Source organism: Odocoileus virginianus, chromosome X (genome assembly GCF_023699985.2).
Source record: "Odocoileus virginianus isolate 20LAN1187 ecotype Illinois chromosome X, Ovbor_1.2, whole genome shotgun sequence".
NCBI classification, from domain to species: Eukaryota; Metazoa; Chordata; class Mammalia; order Artiodactyla; family Cervidae; genus Odocoileus; species Odocoileus virginianus.
In genome coordinates this window covers 51,027,368-51,049,606 of record NC_069708.1, presented here as the reverse complement: position 1 = coordinate 51,049,606, position 22,239 = coordinate 51,027,368, and the positions used below count along the sequence as shown (strand labels likewise).

At 42.9% G+C, this 22,239-nt stretch overlaps 1 protein-coding gene across 2 annotated transcripts in view; it reads right to left on the bottom strand.

The window, feature by feature from the left end:
• SRPX2 (sushi repeat containing protein X-linked 2) overlaps positions 1 to 22,239 on the bottom strand; it is a 29,438-nt gene that overhangs the window by 5,259 nt on the left and 1,940 nt on the right. The window contains exons 2-9 of one of the 2 annotated variants that reach the window (XM_020876540.2): positions 21,915 to 22,147; positions 17,076 to 17,156; positions 5,813 to 6,004; positions 3,173 to 3,349; positions 2,776 to 2,902; positions 2,521 to 2,642; positions 1,056 to 1,235; positions 593 to 726 (exon numbers count right to left, since the gene is read on the bottom strand). In XM_020876540.2, the coding sequence (XP_020732199.2) occupies positions 593 to 726; positions 1,056 to 1,235; positions 2,521 to 2,642; positions 2,776 to 2,902; positions 3,173 to 3,349; positions 5,813 to 6,004; positions 17,076 to 17,156; positions 21,915 to 21,996 (1,095 nt within the window). In that variant the 5' untranslated portion in view covers positions 21,997 to 22,147. The remainder of the gene's footprint in view (positions 1 to 592; positions 727 to 1,055; positions 1,236 to 2,520; positions 2,643 to 2,775; positions 2,903 to 3,172; positions 3,350 to 5,812; positions 6,005 to 17,075; positions 17,157 to 21,914; positions 22,148 to 22,239) is intronic. The other variant, XM_020876541.2, reaches the window with a different exon arrangement.

Genomic DNA, 22,239 nt, shown 5'->3' with positions numbered 1-22,239 from the left:
TAAATGTTTGTTAGTGTTATTATTCCTTGAAAACTTAAACATAACTATTCCCCACATTTACATTTGATCACAGGTCTTACAAGTTTTTCAGGAGTGCTTTGCCACACTGCCTTCTCATCCTTCATCAAGCCTCCTGCAACCCACCATGCCAATGACGTCACTGCCTTTTCAGTAAAAACACAGTTGTTTTAAAACTGTGCTAAATTTGTCTACAGCAAAACTAATCAAATGTTGTCTACAATCTAAGGAAGTAGCATTTGTGCTGTAGAAAGAGCAAGTCTTTGAGTGAGACGTAGTAAGAGAGTAACAGAGTGGGATTGTTGTTGTTGTCTGGCTGCTAAGCTGTGTCTGACTCTTTGTGAACCCATGAAATGTAGCCCACCAGGCTCCTCTGCCCATGGGATTCTCCAGACAAGAATACTGAACCGGGTTGCCATTTCCTCCTCCAGGGGATCTTTCCAACCCAGGGATTGAACCCACAGTTCCTGCATTGGCAGCTGGATTCTTTACCACTGTGCCACCAGGGAAACCCAGCGGAGTGGGATAGGGGAATGCAAAGGAGCTAAGCCTTGATTAGGGGAGTGGCTCTTACCTGTAGCATAGAGATTTGCATTTTATAATATCGGTTGGAGGGATCAGGGGCTGAGATGATGAGAAGTCGCCGTTTCTCATAGAACTGATCAAGAAGGCCAGCAGCTGAGTTGACATTGACATTAATCTTCATAGCTAGGGCAGAAGCACATGGCCAGTCAGAGTATGGCCTGTCCCTTCATCCCAGAATGGATAACAACATTTTGAGGCTTTCAGGTTAAACTTTTTTGGTTGTTTCTCCCTTTCCTTGGGGGGAAATCCTAAAAGAACACTTGGAGATTTTAAATCCTTTTTCTTGGAGGTGGAGTATGCTAGAGGGGAACATTGGTTCTTGAAATATCACAGAATCCCCCATTCCCACATCAGACACATTGCTTTTGGTCCCTGAGCCATAGACATTGGGAGACCCCTCAAAGAAGCCCTGATCATTATGTCCACTCTCCCCATTCCCTAGTTTCACTCACGAGCACAGATGGGTGGTGATCCTGACCACTGGCGGCTGGACTGGCAGACCCGTGAGGGGGTCCCTTGGCGCTCATACCCTCCATCACAGTGGTATTCACAGGTGGCACCATAGTTGTCCCCCACTGAGGTGCAAGTGAGGTAGCCATGCTGTGGTGGTTTCAGAGTTGGGCAGCGTCTCACTGTCAGGGAGAAATTCAAGTTAGGGACTATAGTAACTCTTGTAGAAAACAATAGGCTAAGAGGGTGCCCATGCTGGGTTTTCTAAATCAGCAGACCCAGGATAATCAGAATGAATGACTTCTCTGTGTTGCCAATGGCCAGGGCTAGAGGCAAAATTTTTGCTTTCTTATGGAGTTAAATCTGAAATGTAGACAAAAGTGTTCATAAAATGTGGAAGCATGGAGATATATATATATATATATGTAGTCATCAAAAGACTAGCAATCTGCAAAAAAAATTGCCATTTTTGTTTTCAGACTTTGGGGACACTCTGCAAACAGTTGACCACCTTATAAATTACTTTTAATATGAAATATCATTGGGGTTCCCTGGTGGCTCAGAAGATAAAGAATCCATGTGCAATGCAGGAGACACAGGTTCAATCTCTGGGTCAGAAAGTTTCTCTGCAGAAGGAAATTGCAATCTACTCCATTTTTCTTGCCTGGAGAAGTCCATGCAGAGGAGCCTGGTGGGCTACAGTCCATGGGGTAGCAAACAGTTGGACATGACTGAGCAACTAACACTTTAAAATATCCATCAGTGGGAGGAGAAGTGTTGAGCAAAGTATGATATATTCTTAGAAGTAGATTATTATACTGTGATTAAAAGACTTCTGAAAAAACTTTAAAGAACATGAGAAATTTACCTGTGTTATAATGAAAAGTGAAAAGGGGTTACCTAAGATTGGATATGCAGTGTGATCTCAATTACGTATTTTTAAAGTATGTGTGAATAAAAGACTGGAAGAAAAATACCAAAAGATTAACAACAATTGCCTCTGGGTGACAGAGTAATAGTTTTTTCCCCCCTTTGTGTATTACTTTATTTCCCATACGTTCAACAATGAGCATGAATTAATTTTATGATGAAAACAAAACAAAAGCAAGAATCAGCAGCCAGCACCACCAATTTCAGCAGAGGAGAAAGACTGAGAACGAAGGCTGATTGACTTTAATCATTAATTTGAAGGCTAAGAAAAGAAATGGATACAGAGTACCTTGGTGGGTGTCATGTAGATTTGGGAGGATGAGAAAGTCTTGTTGGGGAGCAGAGTTTCTGAAACGTGTATACACATGTATACAAGCTTCCTGAATGACCTATTTCATGAATTTGAGTTTCCCCTCTCCCAATCTGCATGAGGTGTCTGTTTCAGGCATAGGGAGGAGAGGGTTGTGATGGGCATCTAGAGGGTAAGGGAAGAGCAGAGATAGTAAGCAATGCAGAAATGGAAAACTTCTTTCTGACCTTGTACTTTTACAATGAACTTGCAGCTGGCCCGGTTGTAGGCTCGGTCATAAGCAGTGTAACGAATCACGTGTTCTCCCTCTGGAAAGTGAGAGCCAGGTTCAGGGCCTCGAAGTATCAACCTACATGGGACAGGGTGAAAGAGCCACTGAGGAAAGTGACTCTTAGAACTGGGGTTTGGGGCACATCATCACTGTACCATCAGTCTGTGTGGTTCAGTGTGGGCTACCTGAGTGCCTGGCATCTGTGACTCACCTGGTGATGGTACCATCAGCAGAATCTTTCACCAGGGGTGGGTCCCAGTATACTCGAGCAGTCAGTTTTTCCGGCTCTGCCATCTTCTCACGGGAGTGGGGACAACGGATCTTGGGGGGATCTATGTCTGCCAAGGTCAGAAATCAAGTGCTGACTCATGGGTCCCCTGCCTTCCCTGGAGGGAACCCATGAAACAATACCACACCACTGGGTAGGTAAAAGATGCAGTTCAAGATGCTCAATGAAACTTGTGAGGCCTGACTCCACGGAAGCGATTGCTTTGTTAAGCCTGTGCCCAGGGTGCCACCTTTTGCAGCTAGTGGGAATGCCTTCTGCAGTGGACATAATGCCAGGCTGGCCCTTTGCAGCAGGACAACTGGGAGCAACCAGCATTTACCTACACATACAGGCTCTCCTCCGCTCCATCGTCCATCTTCCATGCAGATTCGGCTGCGGTCACCTTCCAAGTGGTAGCCACTGGAACAGCTGTAGTCACAGCGAGAGTCAAGAAGCACCCCATTTGTGCACGTGTAGGTGCCACTCGTGATGAATGGCAATGCGTGGCATCTCATCTCTAAGAGAGAATCAGGAGGCAAGTTCAGTGGCCTGTGGGGCTATGTGGAAGTAATGCCTAGGCATCTAGCCCAGGGAAGACCATGTCAGAGACAGCAGAAAATACAGGGAAACATATGCCCAACTGCTCTGACATTTTTGCACCTGATTGCCTCTTTGTCCTAATTTCTTTCTTATTTTCATATTATGAAGTATAATAGTACTCTTGGGGGGCGGAGGTGGAGAGATGGTCTCAAAGAAGTTACTCATCTAAGTTCATGGATTTGAGAAATGCACCTCAGTTTGGATCCCAGCTCCACCACTTAACTAGCTCTGTGACTTGAGCAAGTTACATCATCGCTCTAAGTCTCAGTGTCTCCATCACTAAAACATGTATACCATGAAGTAGGATTGTTGTGCCAAATATAGAGACAGTGCATATAAATCTCTGGGCTTATTTAGGGCCTCATCAGCTCATAGTTTTCCTCTCTTTTTCCACAAATGCTAGATGCCCTTGAACAAATTCAAGGCTCCTTTTTAAACATAATGTTGGTGCTGCCACAAGCACTCCTCAGCTGAGGCTCACTTACATGCCCACTGGTCCTCTGTGCTGGTGAGAGTATAAGTCAGGCCAATCCCAGTTGGGGAGGGGTGGACAGCTTTGGAGGCATTTGCTTAAAGGCGAGTCCATGTGCTTTAGACATTACGTGTGCCAGAAGTGGCAATAGCTCCCATGAATTGATTGTAAATTTGTGCTTGCCAAAGTCCAGTATGAAATACCCAACACCTGAAGGAAGTAGGCCAGTCATATGTTCCTTTAGGTTGTCTAAGTTCTACCCTCCTTAACTTCATTGGAGCTTTAAATAAAGATTCTATAAACTATGTTTTTGCTTCCTGGTCAAACCAGACTTGAAGGTGATTGCCTTTTATATTTTCCAGCCTCCTTTATATAAAAACCTAAGCAAAAATGACCTTCTTGAAATCAGGGCCAAGTAAAAAGGTCTGTCTTTCTGTTGATTTTATTTTCTTAGTATTATATGACAGTGAAAATGATAGATCCAAAGTGTTTGCCCTGTGTCTCTTATGAGGAAGTACAAAGTGAGATTCAGTGTTTAAACAGGCACAGTGGTAAAAAAAAATCTGCCTGGCAATGCAAGAGACTCAAGAGGCATAGTTTTGATCCCTGGGTTGGAAAGATCCCCTGGAGAAGGAAATGGAATCCCACTCCAGTATTCTTGCCTGGGAAATTGCATGGACAGAGGAGCCTGGTAGATTATAGCTCATGGGGTCACAGAGTCGGACACAACTGAGCAACTGAGCAACTGAGCACACATACAACACAAACTTTTAACTGGTTTCATGTTAATTTGTCAACATATTTTAATTTTGTAAGGTCAATTCAAATTCATTTTGGAAATGATGGGGTCTAGTCCTATAACAAATGGCTTATAGTCACCTAGAGGGGTATAGTGGCTTCATTTTTTCTGGCTACCAAACTTCTCCTCTATTCCACAGCATCTTCTCCAAACAATGCCATTTCTTGCTGAATGCTCAGCATTCTACATCCCCTGACACTCCATTCACACACACACATTGGTTAGTCTAGAATCAGTCTGGTAATTAAGGAATTGGCTCTTGAAGTGGCCCTGCACACATGGGGGTTCTACAAATGGCATTCATCAATGGATGTAGGGACAGGCAAAGCTTAGCTGCCAAAATAGGGTAGGCTGTAGGGTTTCAATAAGAGGTAGGGATTTGGGAACTGAGGTGAACATGATGTGAAATGTATGTATTAGCACCCCTGCATTCCAGTCTTAGAGGTTTTTCTTGACTTTCAGAAGAAAATGAAGACTAGCAGATGTCTTTTAGCTTCATTGCCAAGGCCTAAGACCTTAGGCCAAGAAGTACAGTAGTTTACCACAAGTGGGAAAGAGTCTGAGACTGTCCATGCTTGAGAGTTCCAGAGGAAGGCATAAGTCCACATCAGGCCCCAGGTGTAAGCTTTCCACGCACTCCTGGGCCCTTTGAGACTGAGGGCTGGTTGCTACCTGCATGCATGTGTGCTCAGTCGCTAAGTCATGCCAGATTCTTTGTGACTTCATGGACTGTAGCCCGCCAGGATCCTCTGTCCATGGGATTCTCCAGGCAAGAGTACTGGAGTGGGTTGCCATTCCTTCTCCAGGGGTTCTTACAAACTGAGGGATTGAACCCATGTATCTGGCATTGGCAGGCAAGTTCTTTATTACTGAGCCACTGGGGAAGCCTGGTTGCAACTTAAAAGGCCCCTATTGTTTGATCCATTATCACAGGGAGAGAACATGAGCTAGAATGTTAGGATGGGGAAAGGCCCCATTGGGATCCTGTGGAAATTTTCAGTTTGTACTTGACAGAGGGCATAGTAATACCTCCACGCATATACCCTGGGTGGCTGGCTGGCTGGCCTCTTTCACATGCAGATGTCAGCCTATACATGCACACCACTTACGCCTGCAGTAGGCAGTTCCAGACCAACGGCGGCTTGGCAGGCATTGCACCGATCTCCGTCCAATCAGTCGAAAGCCCCGGTCACAGGAAAGCTCACAACGAGTGCCCAGGCTGCTGTGATAATTTCCTCCTCTTGGTGAGTAGCATGTGGCTTCACCATCCTGGATATTTAATGTATAACACCATCGGGGGACTATAGCAATAGAAGAAAAGTAAGCTATAAGTACAGTAAGCTAGAAGTACAGTAATCAAGACAGTGTTTTATTGGTGAAAGGATAGACACATATATTGATGGAGCAGAACAGAGAGCCCAGAAACACATTCACACAAATATGGTAAAATTATTTTTGACAAAGGTACAAAATCAATTTAATGGAGGAAAAATAGTCTTTTGAACAAATGATGCTGGAGCAACTGAACTTCCATAGGCAAAAAAAAAAAAAAAAAAAGAGGAAAAGCAAAGCAAAGAACCTTGACTTAAATGTCTGATGTGTGTGTATGGATGCTCAATCTCTAAGTCGTGTCCTACTCTGTGTGGCCCCATGGACTGTAGCCCGCCAGGCTCCTCTGTCCATGGGATTTTCCAGGCGAGAATACTGGAGTGGGTTGCCATTTCCTCCTGCAGGGGAATCTTCCCAACCCAGGGATTGAACCTGCATCTCCTGTGTCTCCTGCATTGGCAGGTGGATTCTTTACCACTGAGCCACCTGGGAAGCCCATATCTCATACCTTAAACAAAAGTTAACTCAAAGTGAATCATGAACTTTAATGAAAAAGGTAAAATTATAGAACTTTTAGAAAAAAAATAGAAAAGTCTTAAAGATTTAGTACTAGGCAAAGGGCAGGTGGCACCACCAGTAAAGAACCTACCTGCCAATTGAGAGGGTAACAGGCAGGAAGGCCAGGGGTCTCCAAACAGAGGAAATAGGCTGCAAGTTTAAAATGAGGTTTCTCTTAAAAATTCTGTATTGCCATGATGACACCTGGTTCCACCTGAACTTAACTTTTCTCAAACCTTGAGCTAACCAATGCATTTTTCTTATGAAGATGTTTTTCTTAAGCTATGTTAACAGAACTATGTATTTGCATTGGAATTTGCCTTTCTTCAAAATGGTTCCACTGAAGACTTTTTTCTTTTCTCAAACCTTGGGCTGATAATAGCTCAACAAACCAGTATTCAAGTCAATTGTTTTATGGCTGGGGGATGATACACCTTGTGCCATCCTATCTGAAAAATGCATATTGTGGGAGGGGGGCCTGGTGAAACTCCCTCAGCCTTGAGGTGTCTCTCTTATCTGTTTAATAGCTTTCTAACAGATATAAAACATTCAGTTAAAGACTAGCAAGGGGGCACTCCTTCTGCCCCCTTCTGATATCTATGTCAGAAGCTTTGTCTATCTCTTTTATACTTTAATAAAACTTTGTCATACAAAAGCTCTGAGCAATCAAGGCCCATCACTGGCCCCGGATTGAATTCATCACCTCTGGAGGCCAAGAATCCTGGCATCTTTCACAGCTCAGCAACAACCTTTCACAATGCAGGAGACATAAGAGACACAGGTTTGATCACTGGGTCAGGAAGATCCCCTGGAGAAGGGCATAACAACCCATTGCAATATTCTTGCCTGGAGAATCCCACAGACAGAGGAGCCTGGCGGGCTACAATCCATAGGGCCACAAAGAGTCAGACATGATTGAAGTGACTTAGCATGTACACACAAAGGGGTCTTAGACATGATATCAAAAGCATAGTTCATAAAATAAAAAAAAAATCTAGAAATTGAACCTTGTCAAAATTAAACCTTTTGTTATGTGGGCAGCACTGGTGATAAACGAAAGACAAACCACAAACTGGGGCTAAAAATTTGCAAACCATATATCAGACAAAGGACTAGTATCTAGAATATTTAAAGAACTTGGAAAACACAACAATAAAAATAAACAATCCAGTCAGAGCATGAGCAAAAGATATGAAAAGACATGTCACTGAAGAGGATATAGTGATGGCAAATAAGTACATGAAAATATATTTAGCATCACTAGTCACTGAAAGTGAAAGTGAAGTCACTCAGTCATGTCCGACTCTTTGCGACCCCGTGGACTGTAGCCTACCAGGCTCCTCCATCCATGGGATTCTCCAGGCATGAATACTGGAGTGGGTTGCCATTAGAGAAATGCAAATTAAGACTTCAAAAAGATATCATTATATACCCATTAGGATGACTAAACCTAAAAAACTCTGGTAATACTAAGTGTTGATGAAGATGGGGGAAAACTAGAACTTTCATACATTGCTGAGATGAAGCAACTTCAGGAGATTATTTGGTAGTTTCTTAAAAGATTAAATATACAGTTGCCAGGTGACTCCACAACCCCACTTTAGTATATACCCAAGTGAAAAAGCAAGAGAGTTCCAGAAAAACATTGATTTCTGCTTTATTGACCATGCCTTTGACTGTGTGGATCACAATAAACTGCGGAAAATTCTTCAAGAGATGGGAATACCAGACCCCCTGACCTGCCTCTTGAGAAATCTGTATGCAGGCCATGAAGCAACAGTTAGAACTGGACATGGAACAACAGACTGGTTCCAAATAAGGAAAGGATTACATCAAGGCTGTATATTGTCACCCTGCTTATTTAAGTTACATGCAGAGTACATCATGAGAAACGCTGGGCTGGAGGAAGCACAAGCTGGAATCAAGATTGCCAGGAGAAATATCAATAACCTCAGACATGCAGATGACACCACCCTTATGGCAGAAAGTGAATAAGAACTAAGAAGCCTCTTGATGAAAGTGAACGAGGAGAATGAAAACGTTGGCTTACAGCTCAACATTCAGAAAACTAAGATCATGGCATCTGGTCCCATCACCTCAGGGCAAATAGATGGGGAAACAGTGGAAACAGTGACAGGCTTTATTTTGGGGGGCTCCAAAACCACTGCAGATGGTGACTGCAGCCATGAAATTAAAAGACACTTACTCCTTGGAAGGAAAGTTATGACCAACCTAGATAGCATATTAAAAAGCAGAGAACATTACTCTGCCAACAAAGGTCTGTCTAGTCAAAGCTATGGTTTTTCCAGTAGTACTGTATGGATGTAAGAGTTGGACTATAAAGAAAGTTTAGTGCTGAAGAATTGATGCTTTTGAACTGTGGCGTTGAAGACGCTTGAGAGTCCCTTGGACTGCATGGAGATCGAATCAGTCTATCCTCAAGGAAATCAGTCCTGAATATTCATTGGAAGGACTGATGTTGAAGTTGAAACTCCAATACTTTGGCCACCTGATGTGAAGAACTGACTCATCTGAAAAGACCCTGATGCTGGGAAAGATTGGAGGTGGGAGGAGAAGGGTATGACAGAGGATGAGACGGTTGGATGGCATCACCGACTCTATGGACATGGGTTTGGGTGGACTCTGGGAGTTGGTGATGGACAGGGAGGCCTAGCATGCTGTGGTTCATGGGGTCGCAAAGAGTCGAACACAACTGAGTGACTGAACTGAACTGAACTGATGCTGGGAAAGATTGAAGGCGAGAGGAGAAGGGGGTGACAGAGGATGAAATGGTTGGATGGCATCACCGACTCAATGGACATGAGTTTGGGTAAACTTCAGGAGTTGGTGATGGACAGGGAGGCCTGGCGTGCTGCACTCCATGGGGTCACAAAGAGTCAGACACAACTGAGTGACTGAACTGACTGAACGAAAGTGAAATAAAAATCCATGTTCATACAGAATCCTGTACACAAATGTTTAAAATATCTTATTCATAATTGTCAAATCTTGGAAACAGCTCAAATATCCTTCCAAAGGTGAATGTTTAAACTAGGTGTGGTTTATCTATACATAAGAAGGCAATGCTGATACATCCAACAAGTTGGACAAATCTCCAGTGCAGTTTGCGAAATGAAAGAAGTCAGAATCAAAAGACTGCAGATTATGATTCCATGCATGTGACATTCTGGATAAGGCAGAAATATTGGGAAATATCAAAGGTTGTCAGAGATCAGGGATAGAGGTGGGGATACCCTCAAGGGGCAGCCCTTGGCAAATTTTTGGTACTGTGGCATTGGTGACCTGACTATGCATTTGTCAAAATTCATAGAACTGTACACCAAAAAGTGAATTTTATAGGAGGTACACTTATAATAATTGTTTAAAAATAACACAAAGATGCAAGCTAGAGAGAAGGAGGGACTGCATATCAAAGTAGGCTGTTTAGGAAGAAAAGTCTAATCCCAGTGCAATACTGAGCACAAAAGGTAATAAGGGTCATTAGATCATAAAAGCATCATAAAACGTCTCATTGGCTACACAAATAGTGACTCTTCAATGGGTTCAGATTTGAAATGGGAACATATAAATAAGCAGAGGGCCACCTGCCCAAGGATGGGTACATGGGATGACAGAGCTTTCTTAGCCTGGGGTTGGGAAAGCTAAAGCCCCATATGAGCTCATTTGGCCCGAAATCCTAAGAGACAAAAAAAAAGGGGCTTTGAAAAAAGGTCACGAGGAGCCAAAGGAACAAAGAAAGTTAGAGACTGTTTGAGGGCAGCTGGAGAATGAAAACAGATGACAGTGAGAAAACTAGCCTTTAAGCCTCAACAGGCTTGCAGCTTCTAGTGGTATTTTTGAGCCTGTGGCTGTGACACACAGCTGCCATCTGGAGAAACCATCTCCAAATGACAGAAAGTCTCTTAAGCACTACAGTTGCAGGGCTGTTGATCATATGGTCACAACACATATGATTAAGACTTTACATTCGAGGCTGGGACCTCAACAATCACTCCTGTTCTATTTTTCACCCATATTCAGTCAAGAAAAGTACACATAAAATTGTAATGGGTAGGATAAGCAAGCATAGTAAAAGGAAATATAAACCTCAGGGCAAATGCTGAGACAGTAATAGAGGGTCTAGCTTTTATAAATAAGCTCAGATTTGCTGGCCTGAAGGAATACTGGCATAAAGAGAACATGTTAGATTTATGGTTTACCAGAGGCAGGGGAAGGGGGGAGGAAGGTTGTATGAAGGTGGTCAAAAGTACAAACTCTTAGTTATAAGATAAATAAGTACTAGGGATGTAATGTACAACATGATGAATATAATCGACACTGCTGTGTGTCATATATGAAAGTTGTTGAGAGTAAATCCTAAGACTTTTCATTACAAGGAAAACATTTTTTCCTATTTCTTTAATGATATATTTATATGAGATGATGGATGCTTGCTAAACTTGTGCTGTATGCCTTAAACTTATACAGTGTTGTATGTCAATTATATTTTAATAAGACTGGAAGACAAAAATAAAAAACCATAAAGCATGACAGTTTACCAAAAGAAAAAAATGAACATGTTGGAAGGCTGGAGAGAGCAAATTCACTATCCTAATTTTCATTTTTCCCCAGAGTTATTGAGGTATAATTGACACATAAATTGTAAATAGTTAAGGTGAACAATGGGCTTCTCAGGTGGCTCAATGGTAAAGAATCTGCTTGCAAATACAGGAGACTCAGGTTTGATTCCTGGGTCAGGAAGATCCCCTGGAGTAGGAAATGGCAACCCACTCCAGTATTCTTGCCTGCAGAAACCCATGAACAGAGGGGCCTGTCGGGTTGCAGTCCATGGGGTTGCAGAGAGCTGGACACAACTGAGCATGTATGCACCAAGGTGAAGAATGTGATGTTTTAATATATGTATACATTGTTAAATGATTACTTCAATCAAGTTCATAAACACATCCATCACCTCACATAGTTACCATTTTTTTTTTGGTAGTGAGAACACTTAAGATGTACTCTGTTAGTAAATTTCAAGTATGCTGCTTGGTGAGACTGATAGCACTGATAGCAAATGTTTTAGAATTAAACACAGGCTTATGAGCAGTTAGGAAGAGAAATGTGATCTCCAAGTGACCTCGAGAACAAGTAATTCAAGGCTAACCTAATTTCCTTTTTGGGTGTGGTCACCAGACTAATAGAACAGGGGAAATGGTGGGTGGGTACATTATGTGGAAGTAAGTGAGGCATGTGACAATGCCCTTCATGCCATTAATGTGGATGAGATGAACACAGGAGAGGTGACAGTACAGTCATAGAGATTCAAATTGACTGAACAAATGTACCCAAAGAATGCTGATGGGAAACTGAAACTAAGAATGTGGTAGGAAAAGTGTTAGTCATTATGGAGTAGCTAAAGTGTGCTAGGCACAATGGTTTATATTTTCATTTTCTCATCCATCATCTCACATAGTTCTCCCAACAGCCCTGAAAAGGTGCATGGGTGTTTATCACTATTTTACAGATGAGGAAGTAACTTGCCCAAAACCTGAAGCAAGTAAGGGGCAGAGCTGGGATATGAACCCAAGATTTGTCTGACTCGAAAACCCATTTTTTTCTAACCACAGTATCCGTCATTGCAGCATGTGAAGTTCTGCTCTTTTGAAGTATACATTTAGATTTTTGAATAGGTAATATAACCACATGGTTCAAAATCCCCAAAGTATAAAAAGTTATACAGTTAAATTCTCCCTTCCACCCCTGCTTCCCCACCTATCCCTACTTAGTTCCCCCATCGGAAACTACTGTTAATAGTTTCTTTACACATATAAAGTGAGTCTTATTTTCTCTTCCTCTTTATCACATAGAGTACGTCCACTGTTCCCACCAACGCTTTTTAAAATAAACTTAATAATGTGTTTCAGAGGTCTTGTCAACAACTGGAGAGCAAGCATGAAAAGTATTTAAATTAAATAATATTTATAAAATACATAGCACAGTGACTGGCACATAATATGTGTCTGTCCAAGGTCAAAATTGCTGGAAGGTAGAGGAGCTGGGATCTGAATTCAGGCCCGTGGCCTCTGCAATTCACTTATCTCTTTCTAGAGATTATAAGGAAAACAGTGTGCTGACAACACGATTGAAAGCGCCTTCTTTGTGATTATCGTTAGATAACACAGGCAGTTACCAGCTTGCCCGGTGATGTAGCAATCTGGGAGCAAGTGGTAGCCCAGAGGATTGGAGGATTGGGACATACCTCAGAGAAGCGTTTCTGACTTCAAGCTAGGAGTCAGTTTAAGAGAATTTTCAAGTTCAAGATTAGTGAAAATGGTACCAAAGTATGTGGGCAGTTTGCTCTAAAATAATGATATGCTTTTTATTGGTTAACTTTTTTTAAAAACATCCTTTTAAAAACAAAACAAAAAACCCACAATGGGCTACATTTCCGATGAAAGAGATAGAATGAGCATGGCTTTGAAGTCAGACATTCCTGCACTTGAATTCCTGCCCTGCCACTCCTGAGCTCTGAGAATGCTCTAAATTGAACTTCTCTGAGCTGTTGCCTGATCTGTAAAGTAGGACTAATAAACTAGTTTCATAGGACTGTTTTGAGAATCAAATGAAGATGCATGTGTAAAATATATCTAGCCCTAGGAATGAGAATGATATTCCCTGTGTCGGTGTCTGGGTTTGAACCACTGGTTCATCTCATTTCAAGAAACAACACAGGGCTGCCATGTGGAGGTGCCTGCCACAAGTTACAGAAACTCTTTTAAGCACCACAGTGGCAGAGCTTTTATTTATGAGATCACAAGACCTTACAAGGAATGCTGGGACTTCAAGTTGTACCTTCCTGGCAGCCCCTCCCCCCTCAACATAGATAACCTTACCAAATTAGTTTTATATCCTGAGACTAAGTCCTAAAGATAGTCATGAGACACTTGACCCCCAAGACCAAAGGCCACCATGTGGCTTATATTTTTCTAAATGGCTTTATACACATTTAAAAATAACCAATGAAGCAGATTAATATTAATCACAAGGCTGTTGGACCCCTTGAAAGTACCTTCTGCATCTGTTGCTTTTTTCCTATCTATGTCTCCCATTTATGGTCTACTACAATCTGGCTTTTGCTTCCAGAATTCCAACCAGCCAGTACACATTTCTTGAGCATCTACTTTTGTTATAGCTCTATGGGAGTGTCATACGTGGCACCTTCTGTTAAATAGAGAACTATTTGGTTGAGCGTAATAAAAAGTAAACCAAAGAGGCAGTATATAATGAATGCCAAATGAATGATCCAGATAATAAAAATTTATATCAGAAGATGTATATGGTAGGTACTCAATAAATAGTCACTGAATTAATGAATGAAAGAATGAATAAATGAGGGAAAGCTCAGTGTGGACCAAAACTGTCAGGAAACAGAGTAGAGCTCTATTAATCTGGCTACTTATAGATTTCATGTGTGGAGAAGGGACAATGTGTTGTCAGACTATCTAGACTGAGACCAAATTCTATTAGAAATGATCACAGTGGGTCAGTAGGTTTGGGTAAGGGAGAAACATGAGTCAGAGAATCCAATTAGGAGGCAGTTGTTATTATCCATGTGTAAAGTAATAAAAGATAAAGACCATTACAGTATACTAACACATATATATGGACTTTAGAGAGATGATAATGATAACCCTATATGCAAAACAGAAAAAGAGACTCAGATGTATAGAACAGACTTGTGGACTCTGGGAGAAGGCGAGGGTGGGATGTTTCAAAAGAACAGCATTGAAACATGTATATTATCTAGGGTGAAACAGATAACCAGCTCAGGTTGGGTACATGAGACAAGTGCTCGGGCCTGGTGCACTGGGAAGACCCAGAGGGATCGGGTGGAGAGGGAGGTGGGAGGGGGGACTGGGATGGGGAATACATGTAAATCCATGGCTAATTCATTTCAATGTATAACAAAAACTACTGTAATGATGTAAAGTAATTAGCCTCCAACTAATAAAAAAAATAAATAAAAAATAAAAAAATGAAAAAAATAAAAATAAAAGTTTTAATCACTTGGATTAATAAAGAAATGACAATTCTTGGTGAATGACTGATGAGAGGTGATGAAGAAAGGGGAGCTATTAAAGGTGATGGGGGCTGTTAAAGGTCACATTAAGGTATTTTGAACAGAATGATGGTGATGGTGTGAAGGCCAGATGTCCCTTTTTCAGGGAAGATGAAAGAATTTAGTTTTACATATCTCCAAATGGAAGTGTCTAGCATCAATTAGAGGTGTAGTCTGGGAGCTCAGGAGACAGATCATGATCACTTGAAGTTCAGATCAATGCCTCACTCTCCCTCCTGTCACCACTAGAGAGCCGATCTCCTTTCTTGGCCTCATCCATGTTCATAACAGTGAAATGTCATGGAGTCCAAGGATGGAGGTGGGGTGAGAAGAGATAGATGTGTTCACTGTTGCTGAGAGATGGGGAGGCTGAGCTCAAGAAGGCGCCATATGATTTGGGCTTTGGGAGAGGATTGTGATTGACCTTTAAGGGCTGTTGTCTCAGCATGGAGATCTGTGAGTGAGAAGGCAAGAGACTGTAGGGAGTTTGGGGGTTGGCAGGTGCTGAGACAGAGAGGCAATGGGTCTAGACCATTTGGCAGAGTGAGAAGATAGGTAGAAAGAAGGTAGCTAGAAATGGTCAGAGAGGAACTCCAACCTCTCATCATTTCTCTATTGAAATTGTTTTCTCAAATGTTACCATTTACCTTCTTCTTGCCAAATACATTGTAATACCCTCAATTTATTTCTTTCCAATATTTGACACAGATCTCTCATTGCTTCCCCTCCCTTAAAATTCTCTTCTCCTGTGGCTTTTGTAATATATTAGATGCTACCCCAATCTCCTCCTACATGGATGACCACTAATGATCTCTTTTTCCCTTGTTGGTTCCTCTTCTCCTGCTCACATCTGCAGATGACCTCTAAGGCTCTGACGTTGGCCCCCTGCTCCCTCAGATAACTCATCAAGTTAATGACTCTGACCCACGAAGCTCCGTCTTTCTTCTCCCCACTGCCTATAGGATACAAACCACTTTTCTTTTCTAACCTTGTCTCTCTGAGAGAGGTCTTACAGTTCTCCCAGGTGCCAGACTGGATGGTTTCAGAGAGTCCTTTGTTTCTTAATCTCTTGGTACATCAAATCTGTACTAGGTCTTGTCATCTCTTTCTTTAAAACATCTCTGGGGTTCATCCCTGCTCTTCATTTCTTTTCCACTAGCATCAATCATCTCAACATCACTGCTACTGATTCCTGGAGAATCTGCCTGACCCAGGCTCTACCCCTCCTGGACTCCTATTTTCCACCCACAATAATGAGGTTGATATTCTGAAATTACTATTTACCATGCCACTCCCCTATGCAAAAACATATGATGACTCTCTATAACTCCTACCACAACAGCCAAACTCTTCAACATGGCTTGCAAGGCACAGAAACTAAGAATCTTAGAAATGGAAAGGATAGTAGAAACCATGTGGTCTAACTTTCCTTCTAAAGCAGGAATCGCTATTCAGCCTCTCTTTAGAAGGGTCCCTAGATCATGGCGTGTTTCCCAGGTGGCTCAGTGGTAAAGAAAATCTGCCTGCTGATGCAGTAGACATGGGTTCAATCCCTGGGTCAGGAAGATCCCCTGAAGAAGGAAATGGCAACACACTTCAGTATTCTTGCCTGAAGAATTATGTGGAAAGAGGAACCTGGAGGGCTACAGTCCATGGAGGTCACAAAAGAGTCTGACATGACTTAGTGACTAAACTACCACCAATTAGATGGTGGAGCCTTTCCTAATTTGGTCTCACTGTTTATATTCAACTTTACTTCCTACAACTCCCTCCATATCCCATCTCCTCCAGTCAGGCTGGATTCTTCCCAGTGCCTTTCTCTTACACGTTTGTTCTTCTCTCTACCTGTGGCCATCTGCTTTGCTGAATGCCCTCCTGTCCCTGTTCTACTCCTCGAAATCTACCCATCATTCAAGGCCTAGTCTAAATATCATCTTTCATGACCCCTCCCCTGACTTCTTTTTCTTAACTCCTATTGTTTACTGATAGCACAGAGTTTCATGCTTCCTTGCCCTACACCTGATAATTTTATTGCCCCCTCACTCATATCCCCTACAAGAATATAAGCTTCTTGAGGGGGACAAAACTTTACCTTTGTAGCACCCAAGGCTTTCCTTACACAGAATTAGGCATACAGTAGGTACTCAGTCCATATTTAGTGATAGATGGGCAAACGTAATGCTAGAGAGGTTGGATAACACAGCAAGTCAGTAACAAGATTCATGGCTGGAAACCACAGCCTTTGATTCCCTGAACTGCAGCTTTGATATAAATGGGCCAAGCTGGGTGAGGATGCATCAGACAGGGCCTCGGCATTAAGACAGAAAAGGCCTTTCCTAAGCCTGGGAAGCAGTGAGGATTACCTTGGTAGTCTAGGATGGGAGTCCGTGGGACCTCTTCAGCATAGACTTCATTGTAGCTTTCATCTGGGTAGTAGCCTGAGCCTAGAATGAAGAAAATATCAAGATGACATATTGGTCTCTGATGCAAGTCCTTTCCAACCTTTTCCCCTTTCTAGCTTGGTCCCTTTCTGAGGACATGGCACTCCATGGGTGGAGAATGAGGTGGCCATTTAGTGGGAAAAATCCTATGCTGTGAAGCAGCACAACTACTGTGGGCAAACTCCACACCTCAGGTACATACAGGGTGAGCTCATGATGGGGGAGGGTGGGTAGTTTACTGGGCTTCCCTGGTGGCTCAAGCGGTAAAGAATCTGCTTGCAGTGCAGAGCACCCAGGTTTGATCCCTGGATTGGGAAGATCCACTGGAGAAGGGAATGACAACCCACTCCAGTATTCTTGTCTGGAGAACCCCATTTATGTAGGAGCCTGGTGGGCTATAGTCCAGGGGGTCAGGTGGCTCTGGTAGCACTAGAAGACTCCATTAAAAAAAATCAAACTTCTTGACCATCCACCCATCCTGCCCATTTGGACTAGAAATGACCCATTTCCCTGATGCAACACAGGAGTCTTGGTGAGACACTGATGACTGAGTTCTGAGGATGGACTGTTGTCCCAGATAGGAGGAAAAAAAATAAAACCTGAGCAAGGGTCTTTCCACTAATGATGGGCCTTCTTACAGTCATCAGAGGGAAACAATTCTTCAAGCTCCCACCAGCCCACAGGGCACCAGCCTTTTGCTATACAGTCCATGGGGTTGCAAAGAGTTGGACACGACTGAGCAACTTTCACTTCTTCTTCTTTTTTTTTAATCAACTGTGTATTAAGGATAATTCTATGCAGGAAGCTTTTTAAAAAAAAAACACATAGAGCCTTATGGTGATAGGAAATCTTACAATTTCAGTTTGAATTGGTTGCCAGGGCTAGGGGTGGCATGCCAGGGCAAAGAGGGAGGGCTCAAGAGGCAAGGGGATAGGAGTTTCACTGCCTGAGCAGTTTGCCCTGGTTTGCAGAAATATTCAGTCACTCTAATCAGCAGGAACCTTAGTAGGGAGGTGCTGAACTAGAGAACATTCTGAGTCCACCCCCGTCCTGTTTAGTGGTCCAGTCCTTGAGGAGGCCAGTCTGCGGCTGTCTGGGAGACTAAACAGTGTGTTCCACCAGACGGCAGGAAATGGGTCATACATATGAACTAATTGGAATACAACTTGGTCCTTTCTGGAGGGAAGTTTCCGGAAGCTCTCTTTCCAGCCTCACTGTGTGCCTAAAGCACACACATTAATAGAGCAGCCAGCCGTGCTGGAGTCAGAGACAATTCTTCATTTCCAGGAGAGGGTGTGCTTCTGGGACAAGGCTGGGTTTTAGCGCTGGAGCCCTTTGGCCTGTGTAAACACTCTGACCACAAACTCATCCTGTCTCCTCTCTGGGCAGAGACACGGGGCCCCCTGCACTAATGGGTGGAGCAGAGAGTAGATGATGAGGCTCCTCCATTCCCCACGGGCCCAGACTGGGGGTAAGGGGTGGGTGTTGGGAAACCAGTCCAACTTGATGAACAAGGGAATGAATCAAATTGAAAGTTTGTCTTATGAAATCATGTCCTCATTGGTTTGCCCTCATTCCAGAGGAAAGAGTTCATATTTTCTCCTTCCCTTTATTTTTTTCTGGTTTCCCTTTTCAGTCTCTCCTGGCTTTCCTTTATTTCTCCTTAGGCCTCCTCTCCCTTGTTCCCTCTTTTCCCACCTGGGTGGGTGGTTTCTTTGTGGTGGAGGGAGGTGGGTGGGCGGACAGAATTCTTGTCAGCTGTTTCAGTTTAGCATCAAAGCCTTACAATGCCTATAAACAGGAGGCCAGATGTGTGTGATTTTCTAAAGGATTTGGTCCCCATACTGTTGTTCCAGAGCTTGCTTGTGAACAAATTCCCAGCATGGGAGCAAGCCTCTGTTTACCAAAAGAGCAGACAGGAGTGTCCAAGACCTATGGCTGGATAACAACCACCACAATAACAACAATGATTCTTAACATCACTCAGCACCTACTCTGGGTTTAGCCCATTACATGTGCCATCTCATTAGATCACCCTGACATCTCAGTGAGGTAGACACCCTTATTGCTTTCAAATGCAGATGAGGTAACAGGCTCAGAGGAGTTCAGGAACTAGCTCAAGGTTTCCCAGCTAGTAAGGAGCAGAGTGGGCATTCCAGCCCAATGTGGTTTGATCCTCTTGATGCCAAACTCAGACACTGCACTAAAGATGGTTGTAGGGGAAAGCTTTGGACAACATCCAACAGAAATAAAAATCCAAAATCTTTACTGCAATTCAGCTTTTTTAACTCTGTGTGTGTGGGATCAAAGGCCACCAAACATTTCCTGTCATTCCAGACTTACAAGGGATATGGAAAAGCTGAGGTGAAGACTCAGTCAGATAATTACAGTCTTCACCAGGGTACAAAGCTGGCTGGCTCAGTGCCAAGTCTGCTTTGTGACAGGAATAAGTTAGGGCCACCTTACCACTTTAAGCCTTTCCATTTCTCATCTTTGCCTGTCTTTGGATAATTTTTGGAAAATATTAAGATACTGAGATGTGATATATGAAACTAGAGGGCCCCTCTCCCCACCTTGTTCTGTTTGTCCCTCTTCAGCCCTGATGGGGAGAAGCTTTGGCAGCATTCCTTGGTCCCTTTAGGCTGATTGGTGGTTACCATGTGGTCTGTTACTGGGTTCCTCCAATATCCACAGAACAGACCCTCTAAAGCATTACATTTCACAAAGGTGTGGTTGGAAATGTAACTGATAGTTGGTGACTATTTTAAGATCCACACTAATGCTTGGATTATGAAAGAAATGCTGTCTGACTTCCTGAACTGTACAGATAGGCCAATACACACTTTTAACCCACTGCTGGCTTGATTTTTATTTTTAACCCTCCTATACCCTGCTGATTGTTCCTGGATCCTATTTCTGATTAGCCCAGAATCCATACATGGCTGCTTTCCTTGTACTACTACCACTGGAGGACAAAGTTATAGCCATGAACAAAACAGTCCTGAATGCATAGAGTGCTCACTAAATATCTACTGAGTGAAGAAATGAATACATAAACAGAGCAAACTCAGACAGCTGAGCTAGTGATGTAGGGAAAGATTATTAGGAAATCCCCAAGTATCTCTCATCACATAGCATTCTAAGAAAAGAACAGGACAGAATGAACAGGTTGGCAGGACTGTCAGAGACTTCACTAGCCGGGGCTCCCAAGAAGGAGTAATAAGCATGGTGACTCTTGTAGGAAGTGGGGAATGGCCACCTTTGCAAATGGCCTTTTGAGACTTTCAAATGAATCCAAGCCTTAAAAAACTGCATTGTCCTCAAGACTTCAAAAGCTCAGGCTTCCACCCTGGGGAAGCCTCTGTGTGCTCTGGGGTGTGCTCTGGGGTGTGCTCTGGGGTGTGCTCTGGGATTTCTTATAGTGATTCAGAATCAGGTTTCACTCATCTAACCTACACTCATGGTCTTTGGCTGGATTTTGGTCTCATGTACTTGAACTGAAGCTAGGGAGAGTTTGGGGAGGATAGCTACACATATATTTTGGAAACTTAGGCTCTTTTCACCCCAAACAGTGTGTGCACTGCCAAGGGCTTGATTTGAACATGTTGATCTCAGTGTCAGCCCTTATGCTTCACCCCCTACAAAGCCAAGTTAAGCCAAACAGGGGAAGAAGTTCGCATATTTGTTTGAAAGCTTGATGCAGCTGTTCCAAACAGAGCTTCTGCCAGAGGCCTCCACCAGGAGCTAAGGGCATGTGGAAAATTTTAGCTACAATGACTGCAGCTGTGATGGAAGCAGTTTGTTATTTACTCATCTCTGGATGTTTTTCTAACTCCATTAGTTGGGCCTGTCTCCTTCCCCTGCTCCCCCCAGCCCCCATGAAGGCAGACAGTGCTGACCACAGAATATTATTAGCATTTGGAATGCTAGCTGGGCCCCATCAAAAACTCCTGTCTGGCACCTCATTATCCTTCCTTCATTCCTCCCCTTCCTTTCCCTCCTCGCTGAGTGAGTTCTCTTGAGCTCCCTATGTCTCCCCAGAGGCAAAGGATGAAACATTCAGGGATCTAGAAATCCCCATCCTTTCCACAGTAAGAAACAAGCCAGGAGAAACTCAGGGATTCCTGTTCAAGAGAATGTGGTCTGAATTGTCATTAGCAATCTTTATCAGAAAGGAGCTATAAAAATCTCATCCTATAAATAATATCTGGGAGGGGAGAGAGAAAGAGAGAAAATGGAGAAGCAGGTAAGATAATGGCCTCAAAAGCCATGTTAACAAGCCACATTTTTAATATTTATTTATATTTATGAAGTATAGTTCAAATATGTGGCTGTTGTTCACTCAGTCATGTCCAACTCTTTGCAGCCCCATGTATAGCATGTATAGTATAGTTCATGTATATAGTATTACATAAATTATTAGTGCACAATATAGTGGTTCACAATTTTTAAAGATTATACTCCATTTTTAGTGATTATAAAATATTTGATATATTCCCTGTGTTGTGCAAATAAGCTACAAGGATATATTGACCAAACTCATTTTTTATGCTGGTGCAGCCTGTTTTCAAAATCTCTTATTAGTTTGCCTCAAAAGCCTCCCTCCGTAGCCTGCCTCAATATTTAACCATCTTTTTTATTAAGGATAGTTCTTCTCTGTATCTAAGTGCCCTCTATTTCAGTCTAAACCTTCCCTTCTCTAAGACTTGGTCTAAGCCCTGCCCTTCCTGGAAATAATGGGCTACAGTTCCTATGACATACCTGCATACCATGTTGGCATCACTGTTGGAGTGAGGAAGAGCAGCAGAGAGAGAGCTCCTCTTCGAGTTAGTTGAATGGCCATCCTTGAAAAGAGGGTGGGGAGGGATGGGAAGGGGGGTTAGGGAGATAAGAATAGAGGTATGTGGCCAGAAGCACCAAGGCAAAGGAGGATGACTTTCAGAAATCAGACATCAATGAACTTCCAAAAGTGAGAGGAAGCAGAAATGCAGGATCTACGAGGAAGAAGAGAGATTTTTAAATTAACAAATGCCTGTTATATTGTCCCCTTTGTAAGGATCTCCCACTTTTAGGATAATAAGCCTCC